General features: G+C 32.0%; 2 protein-coding genes across 3 annotated transcripts in view; both read left to right on the forward strand.

The window, feature by feature from the left end:
- The window catches only part of LOC139517771 (CD109 antigen-like), a 40,977-nt gene extending 29,614 nt beyond the window's left edge, over window positions 1-11,363 (forward strand). Inside the window, exons 24-35 of the mRNA XM_071309159.1 lie at window positions 2,382-2,558; window positions 2,852-2,933; window positions 3,628-3,787; window positions 5,284-5,373; window positions 5,958-6,147; window positions 6,386-6,606; window positions 7,580-7,732; window positions 8,033-8,095; window positions 8,513-8,622; window positions 9,519-9,675; window positions 10,283-10,385; window positions 11,194-11,363. Coding sequence (XP_071165260.1) covers window positions 2,382-2,558; window positions 2,852-2,933; window positions 3,628-3,787; window positions 5,284-5,373; window positions 5,958-6,147; window positions 6,386-6,606; window positions 7,580-7,732; window positions 8,033-8,095; window positions 8,513-8,622; window positions 9,519-9,675; window positions 10,283-10,385; window positions 11,194-11,279 — 1,592 coding nt within the window. The 3' untranslated portion in view covers window positions 11,280-11,363. The remainder of the gene's footprint in view (window positions 1-2,381; window positions 2,559-2,851; window positions 2,934-3,627; window positions 3,788-5,283; window positions 5,374-5,957; window positions 6,148-6,385; window positions 6,607-7,579; window positions 7,733-8,032; window positions 8,096-8,512; window positions 8,623-9,518; window positions 9,676-10,282; window positions 10,386-11,193) is intronic.
- A 4,192-nt stretch (window positions 11,364-15,555) lies between these two features.
- LOC139517773 (CD109 antigen-like) overlaps window positions 15,556-20,522 on the forward strand; it is a 38,429-nt gene continuing 33,462 nt past the window's right edge. Inside the window, exons 1-5 of one of the 2 annotated variants that reach the window (XM_071309161.1) lie at window positions 15,556-15,748; window positions 16,691-16,790; window positions 18,268-18,437; window positions 19,144-19,169; window positions 19,568-19,727. In XM_071309161.1, the coding sequence (XP_071165262.1) occupies window positions 16,735-16,790; window positions 18,268-18,437; window positions 19,144-19,169; window positions 19,568-19,727 (412 nt within the window). In that variant the 5' untranslated portion in view covers window positions 15,556-15,748; window positions 16,691-16,734. The other variant, XM_071309162.1, reaches the window with a different exon arrangement.

The raw sequence follows: 20,522 nt of genomic DNA on the forward strand, positions 1-20,522 counted from the left end.
AAGTCAAACTCATAAATCAAAAATTAACTGCATGACAACGCCATGGCTAAACATGAAAAAGAAAAACAGACAAACAATAGTACACATGACAAAACATAGAAAAAACAAAAGAATAAGCAACACGAACCCCACCAAAAACTAGGGGTGATATCATGTGCTCCGGAAGGGTAAGCAGATCCAGCTCCACATGTGGCACGCGTCATGTTGCTCATGTTATAACAAATCCGGTTAATAATCTAATTCGGTAGGTCACATTGATGAAAGGGAAGGGGATTGTAGTTACGCCGTAAGGAACATATCCGATATCATCTGTGAAACGGTTATCCATAATGGGCAACCATCTCGTAATGGCGTCCATACATTTTATGAAGGGATGATTTGAACCACACCATTTGGAACTCTTGGTTTAATAGCTTCCTTGTTAGCAGCAACCTTCTATCATGAAAATCATGATAGGAGATACAAGCACGGGAATATCGTACCAATTTGCAGATATATAACCCGTATGCAGGTGCTGCTGGAGTGTTGCTACTTAGAAATGGAAAGTTCATAATTGGAAAGCTGAATTCATCTCTTTTGTCGTAAAGTATTGTTTTCAATTGACCCTCATTGTCAAATTATAGATGTATAGTCAAGATATGAGGCCGACTTTACTGTGTCTGTTGTATCCTTTATCTCTAGTTAGATGGGATAGATGCGTTCAACATAGTCACCAAATTTTTAATTTCAAGATATGAAAAATCTACCGTCTATTTCGTGTTCAACTTATACGATTCGAAGTTACTTTTGTGGGAGCCATGTGTTGTCTTTTGATATTTACATAATTTGTTTAAATTTTGCAAATCACATAATTTAGAACAAAGTTTAATTCATACATACTGCACCAACAAACACAATAATACATTCAAACTAAACATAGGAAATAATATACAATAGACACAAAATTTATAAAAATGTTAAAAGAAACCTTAAAATGTGATAGAAGCCCAGGGTATTAAGGTCTATATACCCTTTAAGTAATGGTTAAATGTTTGTGTTCTATCGAATATAACACAGTCGGTAACAGTTATTTTAATCGGTACAAGGAAATAATTCGTAAATATAACTCAACATGCAGACATCTTATACGTTCAGGAATTTCACATCCAATCTTTTATGGTAATATTCTTTACAAAGCACAAAAATGTCAGTATTCACCTCAAAAGATATCAAAATCTTTAAACAGACTAATTAAGAAGGGATATAGTTACGATACTGTTGTCTGGTTTTTTAAGGAATGAATGTAATATTTTTTCTGTCTATGAAGAAATAACTTTAAAAATGTGGTGCACACTCTGAATCACAGTGTGCATCACATTTTTTTATGTTATTTCAGTGAGCCACATTTTTTATGTTATTTCGAAAAGACAGAAAAAATATTACAGTTATTTCTTATAATTTAATTTTACATTCCATTTTAAACCGGAGTAAACCATGAAAAAACGTTGATGACGTCAGGTTCACATGACTAAATCATGTCTATGGGCCAATCAACAAAACGACGTCAGCCAACTAGAAGACGCTTACATCCAAAATTAAATTATTAAAAATTGCATATTTTGGCTTTAATATTGATTCACTTATAGGGTCTTTGCATCGGAATTTAAACACATTTATTCTAAGACCAGTTGTTGGTATGACACGGGTTATGTTCTTCTCATATATTTCATGATGGTATAGTACTAAACCCCTCACAGGAGGGATTGTGCCTGATATTCATATGATGAAGACAAAATCTTTCAATCAGTTTGATTGAGGTCTGGAGCTGGCATATCAGTAACTGCTAGTAGTCTGTTGTTATTTATGTATTATTGTCATTTTGTTTATTTTCTTTTGTTTCATATTCTGACATCGGACTCAGACTTCTCTTAAACTGAGTTTTACTGTGCGTATTGTTGTGCGTTTGTTTTTCTACATTGGCTAGATGTATAGGAGAGGGTTGAGATCTAAAAACACATGTTTATACCTCGCAGCAATTTTGCGCCTGTCCCAAGTCAGGAGCCTTTGGCCTTTGTTAACCTGGTATAATTTTTAATTTTAGTTTCTTGTATATCATTCGGAGTTAAGTATGACGTCCATTATCACTGAACTAGTATGCATATTTGTTATGGGGCCAGCTGAAGGACACCTTGGGGTGCGGAAGTTTCTCGCTACATTGAAGACCCATTGGTGGCATTCGACTGTTGTTTGTTCTACGGTCGGGTTGTTGTCGCTTTGACTCATTCTCCATTTTTATTCTCAATTTTTTTTAATGTACGATAAACATGTCTATAATCTTTTCATTTTTTCTTCGCTCTACACACAAAAGCACAAGAATATATAAGTAAACATATTATTGGTAGGTGATTTAATAGGTACCACACTGGCCGGAGTAGAAGATTTGTTACGTATGTCTTATGGATGTGGTGAACAGAACCTGGTTCGATTTGTACCAAATGTGTTTATATCTGTGTATTTGAAAAGTACTAATAGGCTGACAAATGACATAAAAGACAAAGTTGACAGATATTTGTCTGCAGGTAAAAAACAATATCTGAACTTTTTTATTGATTGTTGACATATTGGGTGAGAAAATGAAAAACTTATATCAAGTAATTTATGTAAAGCAGCAAATTTTATGCAAATCTATTTCGACATATATATTAATATGTTAGTTGTACTTCAAAACACTAAACAGAATCTTTTAATGTTTATAAACAATACAAATATTTTTATAAACACATAACTTATAGAGCAAAAGTCTGTTATAACATAGACCAATGCATCCTTAAATACAATTGAGAAAATAAGAAATGTTACTTGTATAAAACAGGTTACCAACGCCAGTTATCATATGCTCATGTTGATGGATCATTTAGTGCATTCGGGAAGAGTGACAGATACGGATCTACATGGTAATATTTCTATAGATCTTTTGTGAACATTGTTGAACTAGAAACACAATGTTAGTTAAATCAATAAATAATTAATATTTCACAGAAACGATACATTGGTTCTCTAAATTATTATAATTCAGAAAATTTAACAATTTTGTTTTGTGTTTTTATGCCCCACCTACGATAGTAGAGGGGCATTATGTTTTCTGATCTGTGCGTCCGTTCGTCTGTGCGTCCGTTCGTCTGTTCGTCCTTCCGTCTGTCCCGCTCCAGGTTAAAGTTTTTGGTCAAGGTAGTTTTTGATGAAGTTGAAGTCCAATCGACTTCAAACTTAATACACATGTTCCCTATGATATGATCTTTCTAATTTTAATGCCAAATTAGAGTTTTAACACCAATTTCACGGTCCATTGAACATAGAAAATGATAGTGCGAGTGGGGCATTCGTGTACTGAGGACACATTCTTGTTTACTTGAAAAATGTTTTGGCATTGTTACTCGTATAGCTTGTGCATTGTTCTGTAAATAGATTTGAAAAAAAGACTATGCATGTTTCGATCTGTGATACATATATATCTGAACGTCTTAAGTTGTACGCTCACCCTGGCGAGACACCCGGCCATCCGCCCACTAGAAATGAAGTTTGAACGTAAACTACTCTTGTCTTATCCATACAATTTGCTGAAGTAACGGAGTGTACATTTTGTTGCAGGTTAACTGCATTTGTTGTGAAGTCATTTGCACAAGCAGCGCTTTTAACTTACATTGATCCGAATGTAATGCGAAAAGCTGTTCGTTTTCTGTTAAACAATCAAATCAAAGAAACTGGAGAATATAAAGAAAAGGGTGTTGTTTATCAAAAGAGCATGCAGGTTTGTTATACTTTTATAAAATGGACGGACAAAGGAAATAAGCAAACATAATTATTGTCATATATCTTATAAGTATGGATTTAAACATCGAATTTATATATGGTATTTCCATAACCATGCTTTAAATTGATTGGTAGCTAAATTTGTTCTTACTTCTATACTTTTAATGTAAAATTACGCCAACAGTAAAAGAACCGAAAGATACTTAAGGAACATGCTAAGTCATAAGTCGAAAATAAAATTGCAACGCCATGGTTGAGAAAAATAAACCAACAGACATTCAACAGTACACTAAACACGATACAGTTAACTAAAGATTAGGCAAAACTAAAGACTGAGCAAAACTAAAGACTGAGCAAAACTAAAGACTGGGCAAAACTAAAGACTGAGCAAAACTAAAGACTGGGAAAAACTAGAGACTGAGCAAAACTAAAGACTGAGCAAAACTAAAGACTGGGCAAAACTAAAGACTGAGCAAAACTAAAGACTGAACAAAACTAAAGACTGCGCAAAACTTAAGACTGGGCAAAACTAAAGACTGAGCAAAACTTAAGACTGGGCAAAACTAAAGACTGGGCAAAACTAAAGACTGAGCAAAACTTAAGACTGAGCAAAACTAAAGACTGGGCAAAACTAAAGAATGGGCAAAAGTAAAGATTGGGCATAAAGATTGGGCAAAACTAAAGACTGAGCAAAACTAAAGACTGGGCAAAACTAAAGACTGGGCAAAACTAAAGACTGGGCAAAACTAAAGACTGAGCAAAACTTAAGACTGAGCAAAACTAAAGACTGGGCAAGACTAAAGACTGGGCAAAACTAAAGACTGAGCAAAACTAAAGACTGAGCAAGACTAAAGACTGCGCATAACTAAAGACTGGGCAAAACTAAAGACTGAGCAAAGTAAACACCATCAAAAACTGGGGGTGATCACGTGTGCCCTGGAAGGGACAGCAGATCTAGTAAACAATGAAATGCCTCGACATCACATGTACTGGTGCTTGTAATATTGAAATGAGTTCACAGAGATTCAGTTTTTAAATGAATACTTATCTGAAACGTTTGAACTTACTAAAATCATTAAACTCAGTGGTAACATTAAAAAACATAAGTGAATAAAGACATCATAAAAATGTAAAATAACAAAAATACCGAACACAAATTCAAAATGAAAAGTCCCGTATCAAATGGCAAAAGGACTATAAAAACTTCCGAAGTTGAAGGGTGACGCAAACACATTTTCCATTTTTCTAACAGACTGTTGTTTTGAGCACATGTGTCCAACTGTATTCCGCCTTTGACTATTTAAAGAAAAATAAAAAGTAAAATGAGCGTGATAAATATGTTAATGTTTCTTTTTTCATGTTTTTATTACTTCACCGTGCATCATAAACGGTCTTATTAAATGAATGATAACACGTATCTATCTAGCTTGTTAGAGCCTCTTTATCCTTACTTTATCATGAATTATATTAGCCAATAATTTGTCTATCCACAAGGGAGGTTCAGCATCAAGTGCCGCCAGTTTAACATCGTATGTGGTTATTGCTTTACACGAAGCATTGACACGGAAGCAGATTCCAGATGATGTAAGTATAATAAAAGCTCCACCTGTTTAGAACGAGGTAGTAACAGAACTTGTTTTTGATAATATCTTTTTCTATATTCAGTCTTTCGAAATTTCCACATGACATTTTCGAGGTTCCAATTGGGGATAAAAACGTCGTATATACCCTGGTAGTTTTCAGAATATAAACTGACATCTGAGTGTTGTTGTCCAATCACTAACTTCGACACATTTGCAATCCGTAATATAAAATAAGATGTAGCATGATTGCTAAAGAAACCCATACACTATTAGATAGGTATAACATGTTTAGAGGCACACACGTTTAATCTTGGACAGTTGTGCAACTGTAACATGAGGGAAAAAAACTATTAAATTCAGTTGACTTATCAGGTCGACACCAAACATTCCAAATAATCTTACAAAAAACTTAACACGTGTCACTTAGTTATCTCGTCAAAGGTTAAATGTGTTTTCATTCAAAATTGTGTATTTATCAGATATATATTAGGTCGACTCTTTTATTTTGGTACCTCAACTATCATTGTGTATCCATGTTTGATTATTGTGTTCTGCACTGTTCTGATAAATGTTTTACTTTTTCAGGCAATCAAGACAACCCAGGAATCGATAAAATATGCAGTCAGCTTTATTATTAGAATTTTAGAGAACCGTACTTTAATTGCTAAGAATAACCAGTTTGAACTTGTGATTGCTACGTATGCATTAACATTAGTAGATGCACGAATATCTCGTGCATTGCTACGACAGATTGAAAGATATTCCTCTAGAAAAGGTATTTATTTATATTCATTCAAATTAAGTTCAACTATTGTCTCAATTTGTTTTGAAAGGGTGTATGCCATAAAGGTAAAACTACATACCGAATTTGTTGTTAACATTTGTTTTAAATTTAAACTAAGTGAAAGAGTTTGTTGACACTGTACTTACAGCAGTTATGTCTTAATAACTGGAATATGCAGGTAAACAAATCCAAATTAAAGTCAAATAAATATTTTCTTAATTGTTTTAAGATGGAACAAAATTCTGGAAACTAACTGATGATGCAGCAAATATGATTCAGCCCTACGTACGTTGGACACCACCTAAAACGAAAGTCAGAGCACTTGACATTGAAATAACATCATATGTTCTTCTGATATACAATATTAGGAAAGATATTACTAATGGAGTGCAGGTCGTTAAATGGTTGAATAAACAAAAGAATCCGTTTGGTGGATTTACATCAACACAGGTAAGCATTGTAGTATATACATCTATATTAAATTTCGAGCATTGCAGTTATGTTCTATTTTAACCATAAACTCAGCAAAACTTAAAAATAACAAAAATACCGAGGAAAATTAAGAGCAAAAAATCTAAATCTCAAGCGGAACAAACGAATGAATAACGAGTGGCATATTCCTGAATTGTTACAGACATTTTCATATGTATAGAAATGGTTGGTTAAATCTGTTTTAATAGCTAGCCAATACTCTCACTTGTGTGACAGTTGCATAAATTCCATTATATTGACAACAATATGGTAACAAAACAGACTTTCATATTAGGTAAGGAGTACAGCAGTCAACATTGTGTTATTATCTTAATCACTATACCAACACACAAATGTGTCAACGAAGAAAAACAAAAATGCATATAGACAAAGCTCAAAAGCAAAACACACGAAAGACAAGAATACATAAAATTACCATTGCAAGACAAAACAAAGACTGGATCTATGAGTACCGAACCACGCCAAAGGGATCTTACAAAGAATAGACTAAACAGTAAAGATAATATTTGTCCATTGATAAAAGAACACTATAACAATACTGCGATTGTTTCTCCAACTCACACATATTAAAGATTTCACATGATATAATTCCTGTCACATCTTATAGACTGATTTCTACATAAATCGTTTGAAAATATACATAAAAGCATCCTTCTTCATATCAATATGTATGTATTAAAAATGTGTTTTGCACGAAACTGCCCTTTTAAAAAATGGAAAATATTTTCAGTTTTGAATTTACTGCTCAATTAGTGAGCACCATATAATTGTAAATTATTCTGTCTGGTTATGAAAAAAAAATCCTTTAAAAAAAAAATGCACTACAGTTTTCTAATTTTCTCCTTTTTAAAAGGTTCCCAGATGGTATTAAAATTCCTTGTCATGTTGTCATAAATTGATATGTTAAGTAGATCTTTCTATATTTTTATAGGATACTGTTATTGCCCTACAAGCAATCACTGGTTTTGCAGAAAAGACTTTTTTAGAACAATTTAATGCAGTTTTAAATGTCAAAGGGGACTCGTGGACTGGGCATACGTTTACAGTGGACAACACCAATTCCTTAGTTCTACATTCAGTTGATGTAAGTTGATATCATTACGTTTTACAAGCGGTTACGTTATTAAAAGAAAAGATATAGCCATGCCCAAATATTAACTATTCAAAACGTAGTACATCGCTTAAATCTTTGTATGCGTACAAGGCCAGTAAAATCAAATTACACATTAAACAACATACAAGGAATATCAAACAAACAAGAAACTTTACAAGACAACGTTGGATGATAATGAATATTAACAACGTGATTAACCATGTTGTCAAGATCACATCATGTATTAAATCTTAATGGTTTGGTATATTTTATTCTTTCTTATTTCCTTAGGCTCCACGAAGCATACAACAAATATCTATCGACTGTGCAGGGTCTGGATTTCTGATGTCCGAGGTTTGTGTTATTGTTTTTTAAAACGTACGGAAATGTCATAACTATACATAATTGCATTAGTTATGCCGCATGAAACTTGTTTAACAAACCATTTATTTGTGTGCCCGACAGACATTTGTTATTGACACACAACAGCACGGATTAACATTACATTTGGTAATATTCTGAATATCAAGCTCATTGAAATATTATATAAGATGTAAGCAAACATGGGAAAATAGGTCAATGTATGATAGGAAAATAGACGTTACAGTAGAGTACAATGTTTTGGTAAGGTGCATATAACAGTGTAGGTAACTTACATGTAAAAAGACAAGCATGATCTGAACTATCAAAACAAAATATAAGAAAGTGCTATGATCATTTGTTAACTTCTTATATACATCTACATTTGTTATGTGCTGTATTCCTTTACAGGTGGCTGTGTTTTTCAACGTACCAGAAGAACTTAGAAAGCCAGCTTTTGATTTAAATACAACAGTTCTAAATGATTCTGTTCTAGGATTTAGGTTAAAACTTTGTTTCAGGTAAGCTTCTGGTTTTCTGTGTAACAATCTTGTTGATACATAAGTTAATGATTACAGCAGATTTCAATGAGTGTGAAGCTGAAGGTAATATCTTTGGTTAGCTTGCTTGTAAGCTTAACCGCGAAGTCATTGTTAGGTAAGGTATACTACCCTTCCTTTCGAAGTAGCCTTGTCCTACAGACAGATAGATTGGTCATCTGTCGGACTAGTCTACTCTTAAAGGAGGATAGTTTACCTAACCTAACAATGACTTCACGGTTCAGCTAGAAAGCAAGCTAACCAAAGATATTACCTTTAGCAGCATACTCATTGAAATCGGCTGTAAATGGATTCTTATTAAATTGGTTTATCTTGATATGTGTCGAGTACGAATTTTTCTTCCGTGCTTACAATGTAATATACGAGTTATACAGTATTCATCTGAAATGTTTGAAACAATTTAACATGTGAGGTGAGGCATCAACATCTGTTTTAATGGCTTTATTGTGCTGTCTAATTGACGTTTGCACATAATTTGTGTTTAACCTTATTCTAAAAAATATAAAAAAACATTTATTTCGGTGCACATGTTTGTAATGCAAAGCGTTAATTTAATTGAAAACTTCATTATTGCAACATAAACATGCCTACTTTTTAGTATGTCTTTGTTGACCACACCCGATTTGGTGATGTAACGTCTTACTAAGTCTATCCCGATTATTTTTCAAATAAATTCCGCTCCACACCGATGCCAGGGATGCTCCTTTCGTTCTTTTGTAATTATTTTGTGTGCACGTACTGTTTTTGTGTCATGAATGGATACCCTGTATCCTTTATTTCCCTTTTATTTTTTTATTTTTTAAATAAATGTAATGTAAATAATAAACCAAGTTGAATTCAATATGATTTATCTTAAGTTGGCTACGGGGTGGTAACAGCACTATGGGTTATATGGAAATTGCTTTACCGACTGGAATGGAGGCTGATATGGAGTCAATGAATACTACAAGAACATATGGTCTTTATAAGAAAAGAGAGGCCTCGTCTGATCATTTAAATTTATACTTTGACTGGGTAAGAGATATAACATGAATTTGGTATAAACATACTTCAATGATGTTATTATGAAATATTTTGATGCTGTACAAGTACAGCCGAACGACAAGGACACATAAGGTATACGAGATATTAATACCAGAACAATAACAAACTCTTCTTAGATACTAGTATTACATTGGTATACTCCAGACGCATGCATTGTCTCGAAAGACTCATAATTTACGCTCGAATCAAAGAAGGTATACAAAGGCTAAATAAGTTGGCAAATGAAGATCACAGTTCAAGTTTTAAAACCAGTAGTATGTGTCAAGTATTATATAAAACCACGTTTAGCTTCAAATACAAACAAAAAATTGTTTATTGAGTCATCGTTAAAAACGTGTTTAGTATGAGTTGAATCCCTTTTGATTTGACTGTCCGGCATTTGTAATTATAGAGATCAAAATGAGGAAAACCTTTACGATTCCCTAAGGTGTTTGACTTCTGTCATAATTGTGTTCTCTGATAATTTTCAAGTTATGAATGTACAAGCTATTTGTTTTCTTCATCTTGGCTGTTTGTGGTTGAAATATTACATCAATCTTTTACGTGTTGTTTGTAATGATGCAATCATTTGTCGCAGGTCACAACTAAGGAAATGTGTGTAGAGATCAACATTGACAGAGTAAACCTCGTGGCAAAACAGAAACCAGTACCTGCTAGACTATCAGAATACTATGAACAAAGTACGACTTTCTTTAATATTGAAAAATGTGTTATCAGTATTATATTCTTGGTTGATTTAAAAGAGGGACAAAAGATACCAGAGTGACATTCAAACTCATAAATCAAAAATAAATACCATAACGACTTTGCCAATTCTAAATAAGTTTAATATTGTAATTTGATATCATTTACAAAGAAGCATATTTTACATGCAGGAATTGATGGTTATCTTAGGCAAACATAACCGACTTGAATAATTTACAGGTGCTTTGTCAATAAGTTTCAAACATAAGCGTCTTGAAGAACTTGCAGGTGATTTAAAAAAGAATTTCAATCATAAGCATTTGAACAATTTGTAGGTGCTTTGTCAAAAAGTTTCAAAACTGAGCGACTTGAATAATTAGCAGGGTTGTTTTCAATAAGTTTCAAACATAAGCGTCTTGAATAATTTGCAGGTGCTTGGTCAAAGAGTTTCAAACATAAGCGACTTGAATATTTGCAAGAGATTTGTCAAAGAGTTTCAAGCCTACAATTTAAGCGACTTGAATGATTTACAGGTGCTTAGTCAATTACTTTCAAACATAAGCGACTTCAATAATTTACAAGTGATTTGACCGTAATGACAAATATATCTAATGTCAAAGAAAGTGCACACATACTCTTTTTGTGTTCCTGCATGTTTGAGCCTAGAAACAAGTCTACAAACCATAACAAAGTCTTTCTAAGATGCGTTTATAAAATAAAGTTCGTGATAATCTAGTATCTTTCCACAAAACGTTCTTTTTTTTATATACACAAGTTGTATGCTGATTTATCGCCCTTTTTCAGGTAATGAAGTGATTAGGATGTACGAGTCCAAAGTTTTGTCTCAAGCCTCTGCAGAAGATGTCTGTGGACTAGATCGTTGTCAGTAGAAAGATTCATCAGATATCATGAAATATTTATAATCAAGAAAGTTGATATATCTGCATCAATGAAAATAAAGTCGTCTCACCGAACTTGTTTTATCAGTTGAATTATTTTGATACAAAAGCACAAAAACTAATTACAGACACAAAGAACACCCTCATAATTTCTAGTTGGTCGCTGACAGACAACAACAGAAATAAAAGAAAACAAAAACACAATTTTTAAAATATGAAAAAGAAGATGTGGTGTAATTGCCAATGAGAAAACTCTCAACAATAGACATTATGACATAGAAATTAACAACCATAGGTTACTGTACGTGCTTCAACAATAAGCAAAGCCCATACAGCATAGTCAGCTATAAAAGACTTTGAAATGACAAAGGTAAACAATTCAAACAAGAAAATTAGCGGCCTAATTCATGTACAACAAAATGAACAAAAAACAAATATGTAACACATCAACAAACGAAAACCACTAAATTACAAGCTCCAGACTGAGGCACATACATACAGAATGTGGCGGCGTTAAACATGTTAGCGGGATCCCAACCCTCCTCTTACCTGGGACAGTTGTGTAACAGTCAAACATAACAATGAACTATAAAAATCAGTTCAAAAAAGACTCAACTCATCAGATGAATACAAATACAAATATATCTATAACAAAAAAATAAAGTGGACGTTACCGGGTACTAAAATCCCAACAACAAAAAGACACGAAGTACTGATCAGATAGTAATCGCAGTAACTAACAGCTAGTTCAAAGTCACTAACAAATAATAAAAACTAATCATGTATATCAGACTAAATTATCAATCAGTACACATCCAAGTTATAATGGATTTAGTGTAAAGATGTCATAAACAGTCAGAGAAAAATATGACCTTGTGCAATTCATATAAATGTCAAATCTATTACAATTTTTTTAATTGTGTCTTTTTAATTGCTTGTTTCGTGTCAAGCTAAAATGTAATTCTTATTCCTTGTCCGTGTTTGCCTCCATAATGTCCCTTAGGGTTTTATCAGTTCTTCAACGTGTGTATAAGGTACTGAACTTTTTTGGATATTTTTGCCCGATCACCACTGTAGAGACCTTAATGAATACGAATATGGTACATAAGAGTTAGCATCTTAATGTTTTTACACTTCACTTATAACACAGATGAATAAAATGCTTCAATTTGAATTAAAAACTTTGGTCTTAATAAAATTTATTTAAAAGCAACTGACGTGTTATTTATTTATTAGCTGTTATTGACTGCGAGTACTCTAATATCTGTACTTTTTTGTGTTTCTTGTCATTATGTGATATGTGTATTGATGGTCTCCAAGTGCTTTGTATCTATTTGATGAGTTAAGGGGGCTCCTGGGTATAAATAATTTTTTTTTTTTAATATAGGATTTCACTATATTTTTTCATGAATGAACTTTATCATATACTTAAAAGAAAAATGAAATAAAAAAATGGGGTCACCGTTCATTTAAGCTAAAATCTGCCTCTGGAAGAAGCATACATTTTTGTTAATGTCCTTTTTTTCTGTTGAACTAATAGGAGAAAAAGAGGAAATATGGAAATAAAAAAATAACCTAATATAAGAAATCGCTTAAATTTTACAATTATTTAGTTTATGTACAGCTTATTTGAAAACAATAATAAAAAATATAGGTCACCGATGAGTTAAAAAAGATATTTCAAATTTAAGACCAAAAAATGGCATTTTTGCACCAAAGGGAGATAATTTGGAGTTTTTTCAATTTTTAAAGTCATCTGGGGCCAAACCAAATCATTTTTTTGGGTTGTTTTTTGTACCATATCATAAAGTAACAACTAATAGTGTAATAAATAAAATTTGTAATGAAAAAATAGAGGTTTAATTTTTTGCTAAAATTTTTGTACCCACGAGCCACCTTAAGCCAATTTAAACTGAATTTTAGAGTTTTTTTTCTTATGTTGGTCTGTAACACTCTTATCTAAGGTCAGGAGATCGGAGTTTGCGCCTACTTTATTACGTATGTTCCTGTTTAAAGTCAGAAGCCTGAAGCCTGAAATTCAGTAGTGGTTGTTTTGTTCTGATATCAGGTCGGTAGGATTCTCGTTTTTATTGTTAAACATTGTCATTTCGGGGCGTATTTTGGATTTTGCTCAAAGTTGAAGGCCGTAAGAAGATCTATACTTGTTAACCTCTATGTCATTTGGTCCTTGATGGAGAGTTGTCTCATTATCAAACTTTTTATTTCTATAAGTAACGTGTAAACAGTTATCAAAGTTACAGGATTATAATTTAGTACGCCAGACGCGCGTTTCGTCTACATAAGACTCATCAGTGACGCTCAAATCAAAAATATTTATAAACCCAAACCAGTACAAAGTTGAAGAGCATTGAGGATCCAAAATTCCAAAAAGTCGTGCCAAATACGGCTAAGGTAATCTATGCCTTGGATAAGAAAATCCTTAGTTTTTCAAAAAGTTCAAAGTTTTATTTAAATGTCATGTGTTTGGTTTTTTGGGGAAACAGTATTTGGTTACAAATTAAAAAAGAAGGGACCAAGTGCTTCCTAAAATAAGTTAGAAAATACTTGATTTATATTCGCATCAAATATGATAATTTATAAGTACAAATAAAATCATGGATAAAATTGTTAATGCATGTACATGCTATTTCTTCTTCATTAATTTCATATAGCATATTTCTTTTACATTTCCTTATTGGTTTTTAAGGACAAATATATTATAAATAAACTAAGTTCATGCGTATAATGACATAGAAAAATGACGTGTAATAAATAATTAAGTATACTATGTATGCCTATAAATATTTAATCTGGGAAACATGAGAATGTTATGTGGTCGGAAAATTAAAGACTTATTTGCATTTGGAAAATATGAAGATTTGTCCAACCTCGAAAAGCTATAATACATCATCAAAATCATATTATTTCAGCTTACACTAATGTTACGACATAATAGAATGATAGAACTAACATGAATACCTAAATTCCTTTGACATGGTGTTAAACGATTTTAATACTTTTGCGGAGTTGGATATTCTGGTGCTTCTTATATATTATATACATATATCTGATATTGAAGACTTTGTGTTGACATGTAAATATTTTTAAAGTAATTTGTGTTAATTAGTAATCATGTATTAAATAATTCTTTAAACAAACATTCCCTTTGTATCTATCTAGCTACAGGACAAAACATGCAAACCGGTTATTAGATATAGGAAGATGTGGTATGAGTGCCAATGAGACAACTCTTCATCCAAATAACAATATATAAAAGTAAACCATTATATGTCAAGGTACGGCATTCAACACGTAGACTTGGCTCAGACCGAACAGCAAGCTAGAAAGAGCCCCAAAAATTACTAATGTAAAACCATTCAAACGGGAAAACAAATGGTCTAATCTATATTAATACGAGAAACACGTATGAACTACATATGCAGACAACAACTACTGTTCATCAGATTCATGACTTACGACAGGTGCAAAATACTTGCAGCGGGATTAAACGTTAGATGGTACCATACATTCTCCCTTTTCTGAAACAATAGTATTACATCACAACATAGACAAAACACACTATAAAATATCAATTGGAAGGCTGAACTCAATCAAAAAACGCAAATTAACGTTAGTTTACATTTTCACAAAAACGAACAAGTAACAAAGAAGCAAAGCCCATTGCAATCATACAGCTGGTCGTTTCTATTTCAATATAAAATCAGGATAAGTATTTCGGAAACAGAGATTCAACTTTACACATATTAATTAAAAGTTTACGATGGACAAATAAAAATCAAACATTTATTATGATAAAGAAAAAGATTTTTAATGAAAATAATGCCTGTAAACAACAATGAATTTATCAATAAATCATTTTTTTTATATATAGATATAGGAAGATGTGGTATGAGTGTTAATGAGACACCTCTCCATCCAAGTAACAATTTTTAAAAGCAAACCATTCCAGGTCAAAGTACAGCCTTTAACACGAAGCCTTGGCTCACACCAAACAGCAAGCTATAGAGGGCCCCAAAAAAAATATGCATTAAAAGCCCACCTTGTAATTGAATTGAATTTAAAAAGATATGTTTTGAATATTGAGCAACCAATAATTCATCTACCAATTTTGTATGGCTATCTAATACCAAATTACAGCAAATATATATTGGACATCATTTTTCTGCAGAAGAGATATAAAGGAATAGTTTTCACATCGTCGAAATTTAAATGGATATACTTCTAATATATGAAAATACGAAAACTATTTTGTTGGTGTACCATCTGAAAGATACGAGAAAGTTCATAGGGAAATGCAATCAATGGCATGCAAAGGAAACTAATATTGCATAAATACAATAATGCTTTAATCCTATTACATATTTAGGTTGTATTTTAACATCTGCCGTTTCACGAAGTTTTTAAAAAGGAAAGCGCAGTGGTATTGTTTATACATGAAGGTAAGTACTTACAAAATGTAGTTTCACTTTTAGTTTATAAACATAAAGATTCTAAAAAGTACTTTGAATAGTAGGAATTCAGTGTTGTTGCATTTGCAGTATATTCAGTGATGTTTGTATTAACCTAACATCATTATAAAACAATTAGTGAACGTGGTATTATTGGTAACTTTCGACCAGAGGCAAATGGACAATGATATAGACAATTGTATGCATAGGTTATCATTAGTCTTCGTTATTAAACAAAACCCACAAATTCATACAGTAAGCTCTACATTGTTCCAGGATATAAACGTGACACAATTCTAAACAGAAAAAAAACGGCCTGAGTAATGCTAAAACTAGACCTGAGGCAGTGTTAACATTGGTAACATAACAATAAGAAGAGATACCGGTGGTTGTTTGTGACCGTTTAACGACCCCCTTACACGGAAAGGTTGTTTAACAGATAACATTATAACAAACTGTTCTCTTATTGAACGGCTTGGATCATCATATCGGTACGAAATTGAAAAGACAACAACCAAAAAAAAAAAAAAAAAACCAACAAACACAAAGTATCAGTGTAAGAGTTCTCACTGTAACTAATTTTCCTGACCAAAATAGCAGTCATATCATATCATTATTAGTCTTTATTATTGGTATCGGCATTATCGTATCATCTTTGGTTTTTTTTAATGGAGTTAACTTTTCAAGCAGGTTTAACATAAAACCCCAAAACTATGGTTGAGGTAGCTATCACATAATCATTGTGATTTGAAACAAATAAATGTGTGTATTTGTAAAAAGACCTATAAAGTCAATTCGATTTTGAGATACAATGATTTGGTTTTCTATAACATATGATTATTATCTCTTTCAAATGTATTTAGCAAAACATTTGCCAAAAAGTTTCAAACAGTTGAAAATATTATAACATAATCATCTCACGTTTTCATTCAGTCTTCAGATAACCTTTCTTCTACGAATTAATCAGAAGAGGAAAAATGATATATGCGATACTTCTCCTGATGTTTGTACCTGTTGACAGTCAGCCAGAGAAGTAAGGGGTTCTTTTTTCTGTTTTATCTGTAAAAAAAATCAGCCACTTAGTCAGTTAGTATATTTCAGATGTACCTTATACAGTAGCGAAGTAAGTTTGTACATTTATTACCGATAAATATATCTGTTAACAGTCAGCTAAAAACGAAAGAAAGATAAACACAAAAACCAAGGTACATTCAAACAAGGAGTTTGCGGATCTTTGAAGAACTTCTGAGAATAAGGATAGTAAATTTTAAAGTTTATAAAGGAGTCTGTTGACAATTATTGAGAAGTATCTTTTAATTTCTGTAAATGTACCGAGATAGAAGTCAGTTCAGTACGTTCAGTAAAGTTTGTGTTTATTATACTTTATTTTTCAACTGTAGTGTTTTGTGAACTGTTGTCTATCTGTCGTTTTTTTTAACCATGGCGTTGTCAGTTTATTTTCGACTTCAAGTTTCAGATTAAATGTCTTAAATGTACCTGTTTACAGTCAGTCAGAAGTAAAGCAGTATCGTTCAATGTATTTAACGGCTCGACTTATCATATTCACTCTAAGCACAAAAACAAGTTAATTAAATACAATGTACACAACATATCGACCAAAAGGTACTTATAGTTACCGCATGCTACTTAAAAGCTGTAAATGAACCTCAAAATTAGTTTAAGATGTAAGGGTACCTATTGACAAGCAGTTAAAAAATAGCATCTCTTGATATTTGTAAATGAACATATTGAAAGTTAGTAAAAAAAAGTGCGTATTCATCTTTGGTAGTATTTAATAAACCTGTTTAAAGAGAAGTATGTATATATTTTGTAATGTTAGTAAGTGCGCATGTTTAAAGTCATACAGACAAGTTTGTACTTTAAATGTTTGTGAATGTACTTGTTGCTAACAGAGGGACGAAAGATACCAAAGGGACAGTCAAACTCATAAATCAAAAATAAACTGACAACGCCATGGCTAAAAATGTAAAAGACAAACAGACAAACAACAGCACATAAAAGTCATATCATGCTGACCGTGAATTAAATAATCTTGTTTGTTTGTTATAATTGTTAGTTATAAATCTATGAATAATTAATTTACTCATTTAAAGTGCGTTGACATTCATGTTGATAAAAAACGTTGATATTTTAATACAATTAACGTCTGAAAGAGTATATACACATTTACCGTTATACACTCAGAAACCATATTTTAAGTAAGGGTTTGTGTCTTATCTGATTTATAAAAAAAAAACTGTTTAAAAATATCCGCTCAATGTTAACTTGTTAAAGGCATCATAGTGACATCACATTAACCGTTGTGACCAAAATGGTAAAATGGTAATGGTATACTATTTTCTAAATTAAATTGGCATGAAATGGCTCTTATCGCACCTGCTCTGTCGTTTTGATTTTTTGTATTTAAAATCATGTTTTTTCTCATACATAGACAATTAATGTCGTATAAAATCTGTTATAAATAATGACAATATTTGTTATAATTTTAGCTGTACTTATATAATGACCGTTCCAAAGGTAACCAGACCAGGGACAGACATTGATATTTGTATCACAGTATGGAAGAAAGGGTCTGGTAATGTCAATATAGCCGCTGTATTAAGAAATAACAACGGAAAAACCATATCTGGGATTTCAAAGACATATACAGGGGTATCAGGTATGAGTCAAAGTCGAACTAAATTAATCTACACTCAATAGCGAAAGAAACTCCATATTTCAATTTTGACCAAATATTTCCATTGCTGATATCCTTTTTATATTGGGTCAAATTGACACATGATTTCTAGAGTTATAACATTAAATTCTTTGAAAATGAAAACATTTTTGAATTCAGTTTCGACTGCTCACTTTCAAACCAAAAAAAAAATATATAACAAAATTTATGAAAACTGGGATCGGATTTATATATTTATCTGGCAACAAGGCTACTTTAACTTGATGTATTATAGTTTCATAGCCGATTTTTTTCAAATGAAAAATTTGTAATTGACCAAGCTGAGTACGTTTTATAAAATTATCAGTGTGAAAATTTCTTTAAAAACCTTGAATCAATTTTAAGATCATGCGCAAATAAACAATATGTTAATAAATGTTTAGTAAAAGAAGATATTATGGAACTTCTATATAAGGAAACAAGATGTGCGATATATATTTATTTATTTAGTAAAGTTAATTTTGTATGTCAAATAAGCGTGCATAATACACTATTTCATATATTACATATAGTGTAATCTGCATACTGTAATTTTGTTCAATACTTTCTTGATTCCTTTAATCCCTTTTATATCACGCTTCTTCAGTTTTGTTTTCTATTATTCAATTGAGATAAAGTAAAAATTACACAAAATGCTTTTCCATTGCAGGAAAACTACAGATTATCAAACTGAAGGTAAAATAAAAATTATCATCTGAAATTCCTAAATTTGAAAAACTGGTTATTAGATAACACCGTATGAATTTAGTTTGTTAACATAAGTGTTTTTCTTGTATGTTGTTTATTTCTCAATTGTGCCATATGATGATTTGGACTGCAACTTCATTCTTTACTTGTCCTCTTAACTTTTTAGATTATCATTTTCAAGACGAAACAAGTGGTCGGTATACACATTTACAACAATGGTTGCTTTGATGAGGGTTTTTTCCAAATAGTATTTCACATTTTTAAGACTTTTAATAACAATCAAAAGATCCTCATTGTTCAAATAACCTGTATTATTATGTAAGTTTCATTATACATGTTTTAGATTAGCTAGCTTCTGTTTTTTCTACTTCTTTTGTTTGCAATAGGTTCCAGGTGATGCCCCGTCGGGATATGACTACCATTTAGATACTATTAGTACTGGATGGATAGTGTTTTACAAAAACACCAACAAGATCCGAATTGACCGAAGAAATGCCTCAATGTTTATACAGACTGATAGACCAATATACAAGCCAGGCGATTTTGGTAAACTCTATTATTTATTACATTGATAAACATATGCAAAAGTTTTAACAAATTTAAAATCAAACGTTTATCCCACATCTACTTTCATTAAACATATATAAATGAAGATGATCTACCCGTCATAATTCAGTCACTTTGTGGTTTAAATATGTAGGACTCAAAGTGCGATGGTAGTACTCTAAAGTGCGAAGGTCTACGCTAAAGTACGATGGTGTCTCACTCTAAAGTGCGATGGTTGTTTGTTCGTTAAAGTACGATGGTATATCACGCTAAAGTGCGATGGGCTAAAGGGTAAGGTTCGAGGGCTTTATAAAAAAAAGTTAAAGAACACTCAATGCAACAATAGACCTTTTGTATAATCTAGTATTATTAAGAAATAATTCATGGGGGCTTGAATATATCGTGATTTTACCACGGGTTGGCCCTTTATGGCAAATATTTTACCCTGAGCGAAAGCGAGGGTTAAAATATCGGCATAAAGGGACAACCCGTGGTAAAATCACGATATATTTTAAGCCCCCATGAATTATTTCGATTCTAATAGGACAAATACGGCGATTCTTTTGAATCGAAGCGCTCAAGGTGATGGCATTTTTTGCCGTGACCATAAATAAACGCACTATTAAATTGGCGTAAAAGAACATAGCAAAATGAATAAATGATGATGCTTAAACTATTTACAATAACATATTTAGATAGTTTTGGATGAATCTAAATGATTATTGTATTTATTTGTCTCATATGTATACAAAAACGGCTAATATAACATATTTTAGCATCATTTGTTTACGTTTC

Source organism: Mytilus edulis, chromosome 3, assembly GCF_963676685.1.
Source record: "Mytilus edulis chromosome 3, xbMytEdul2.2, whole genome shotgun sequence".
NCBI classification, from domain to species: Eukaryota; Metazoa; Mollusca; class Bivalvia; order Mytilida; family Mytilidae; genus Mytilus; species Mytilus edulis.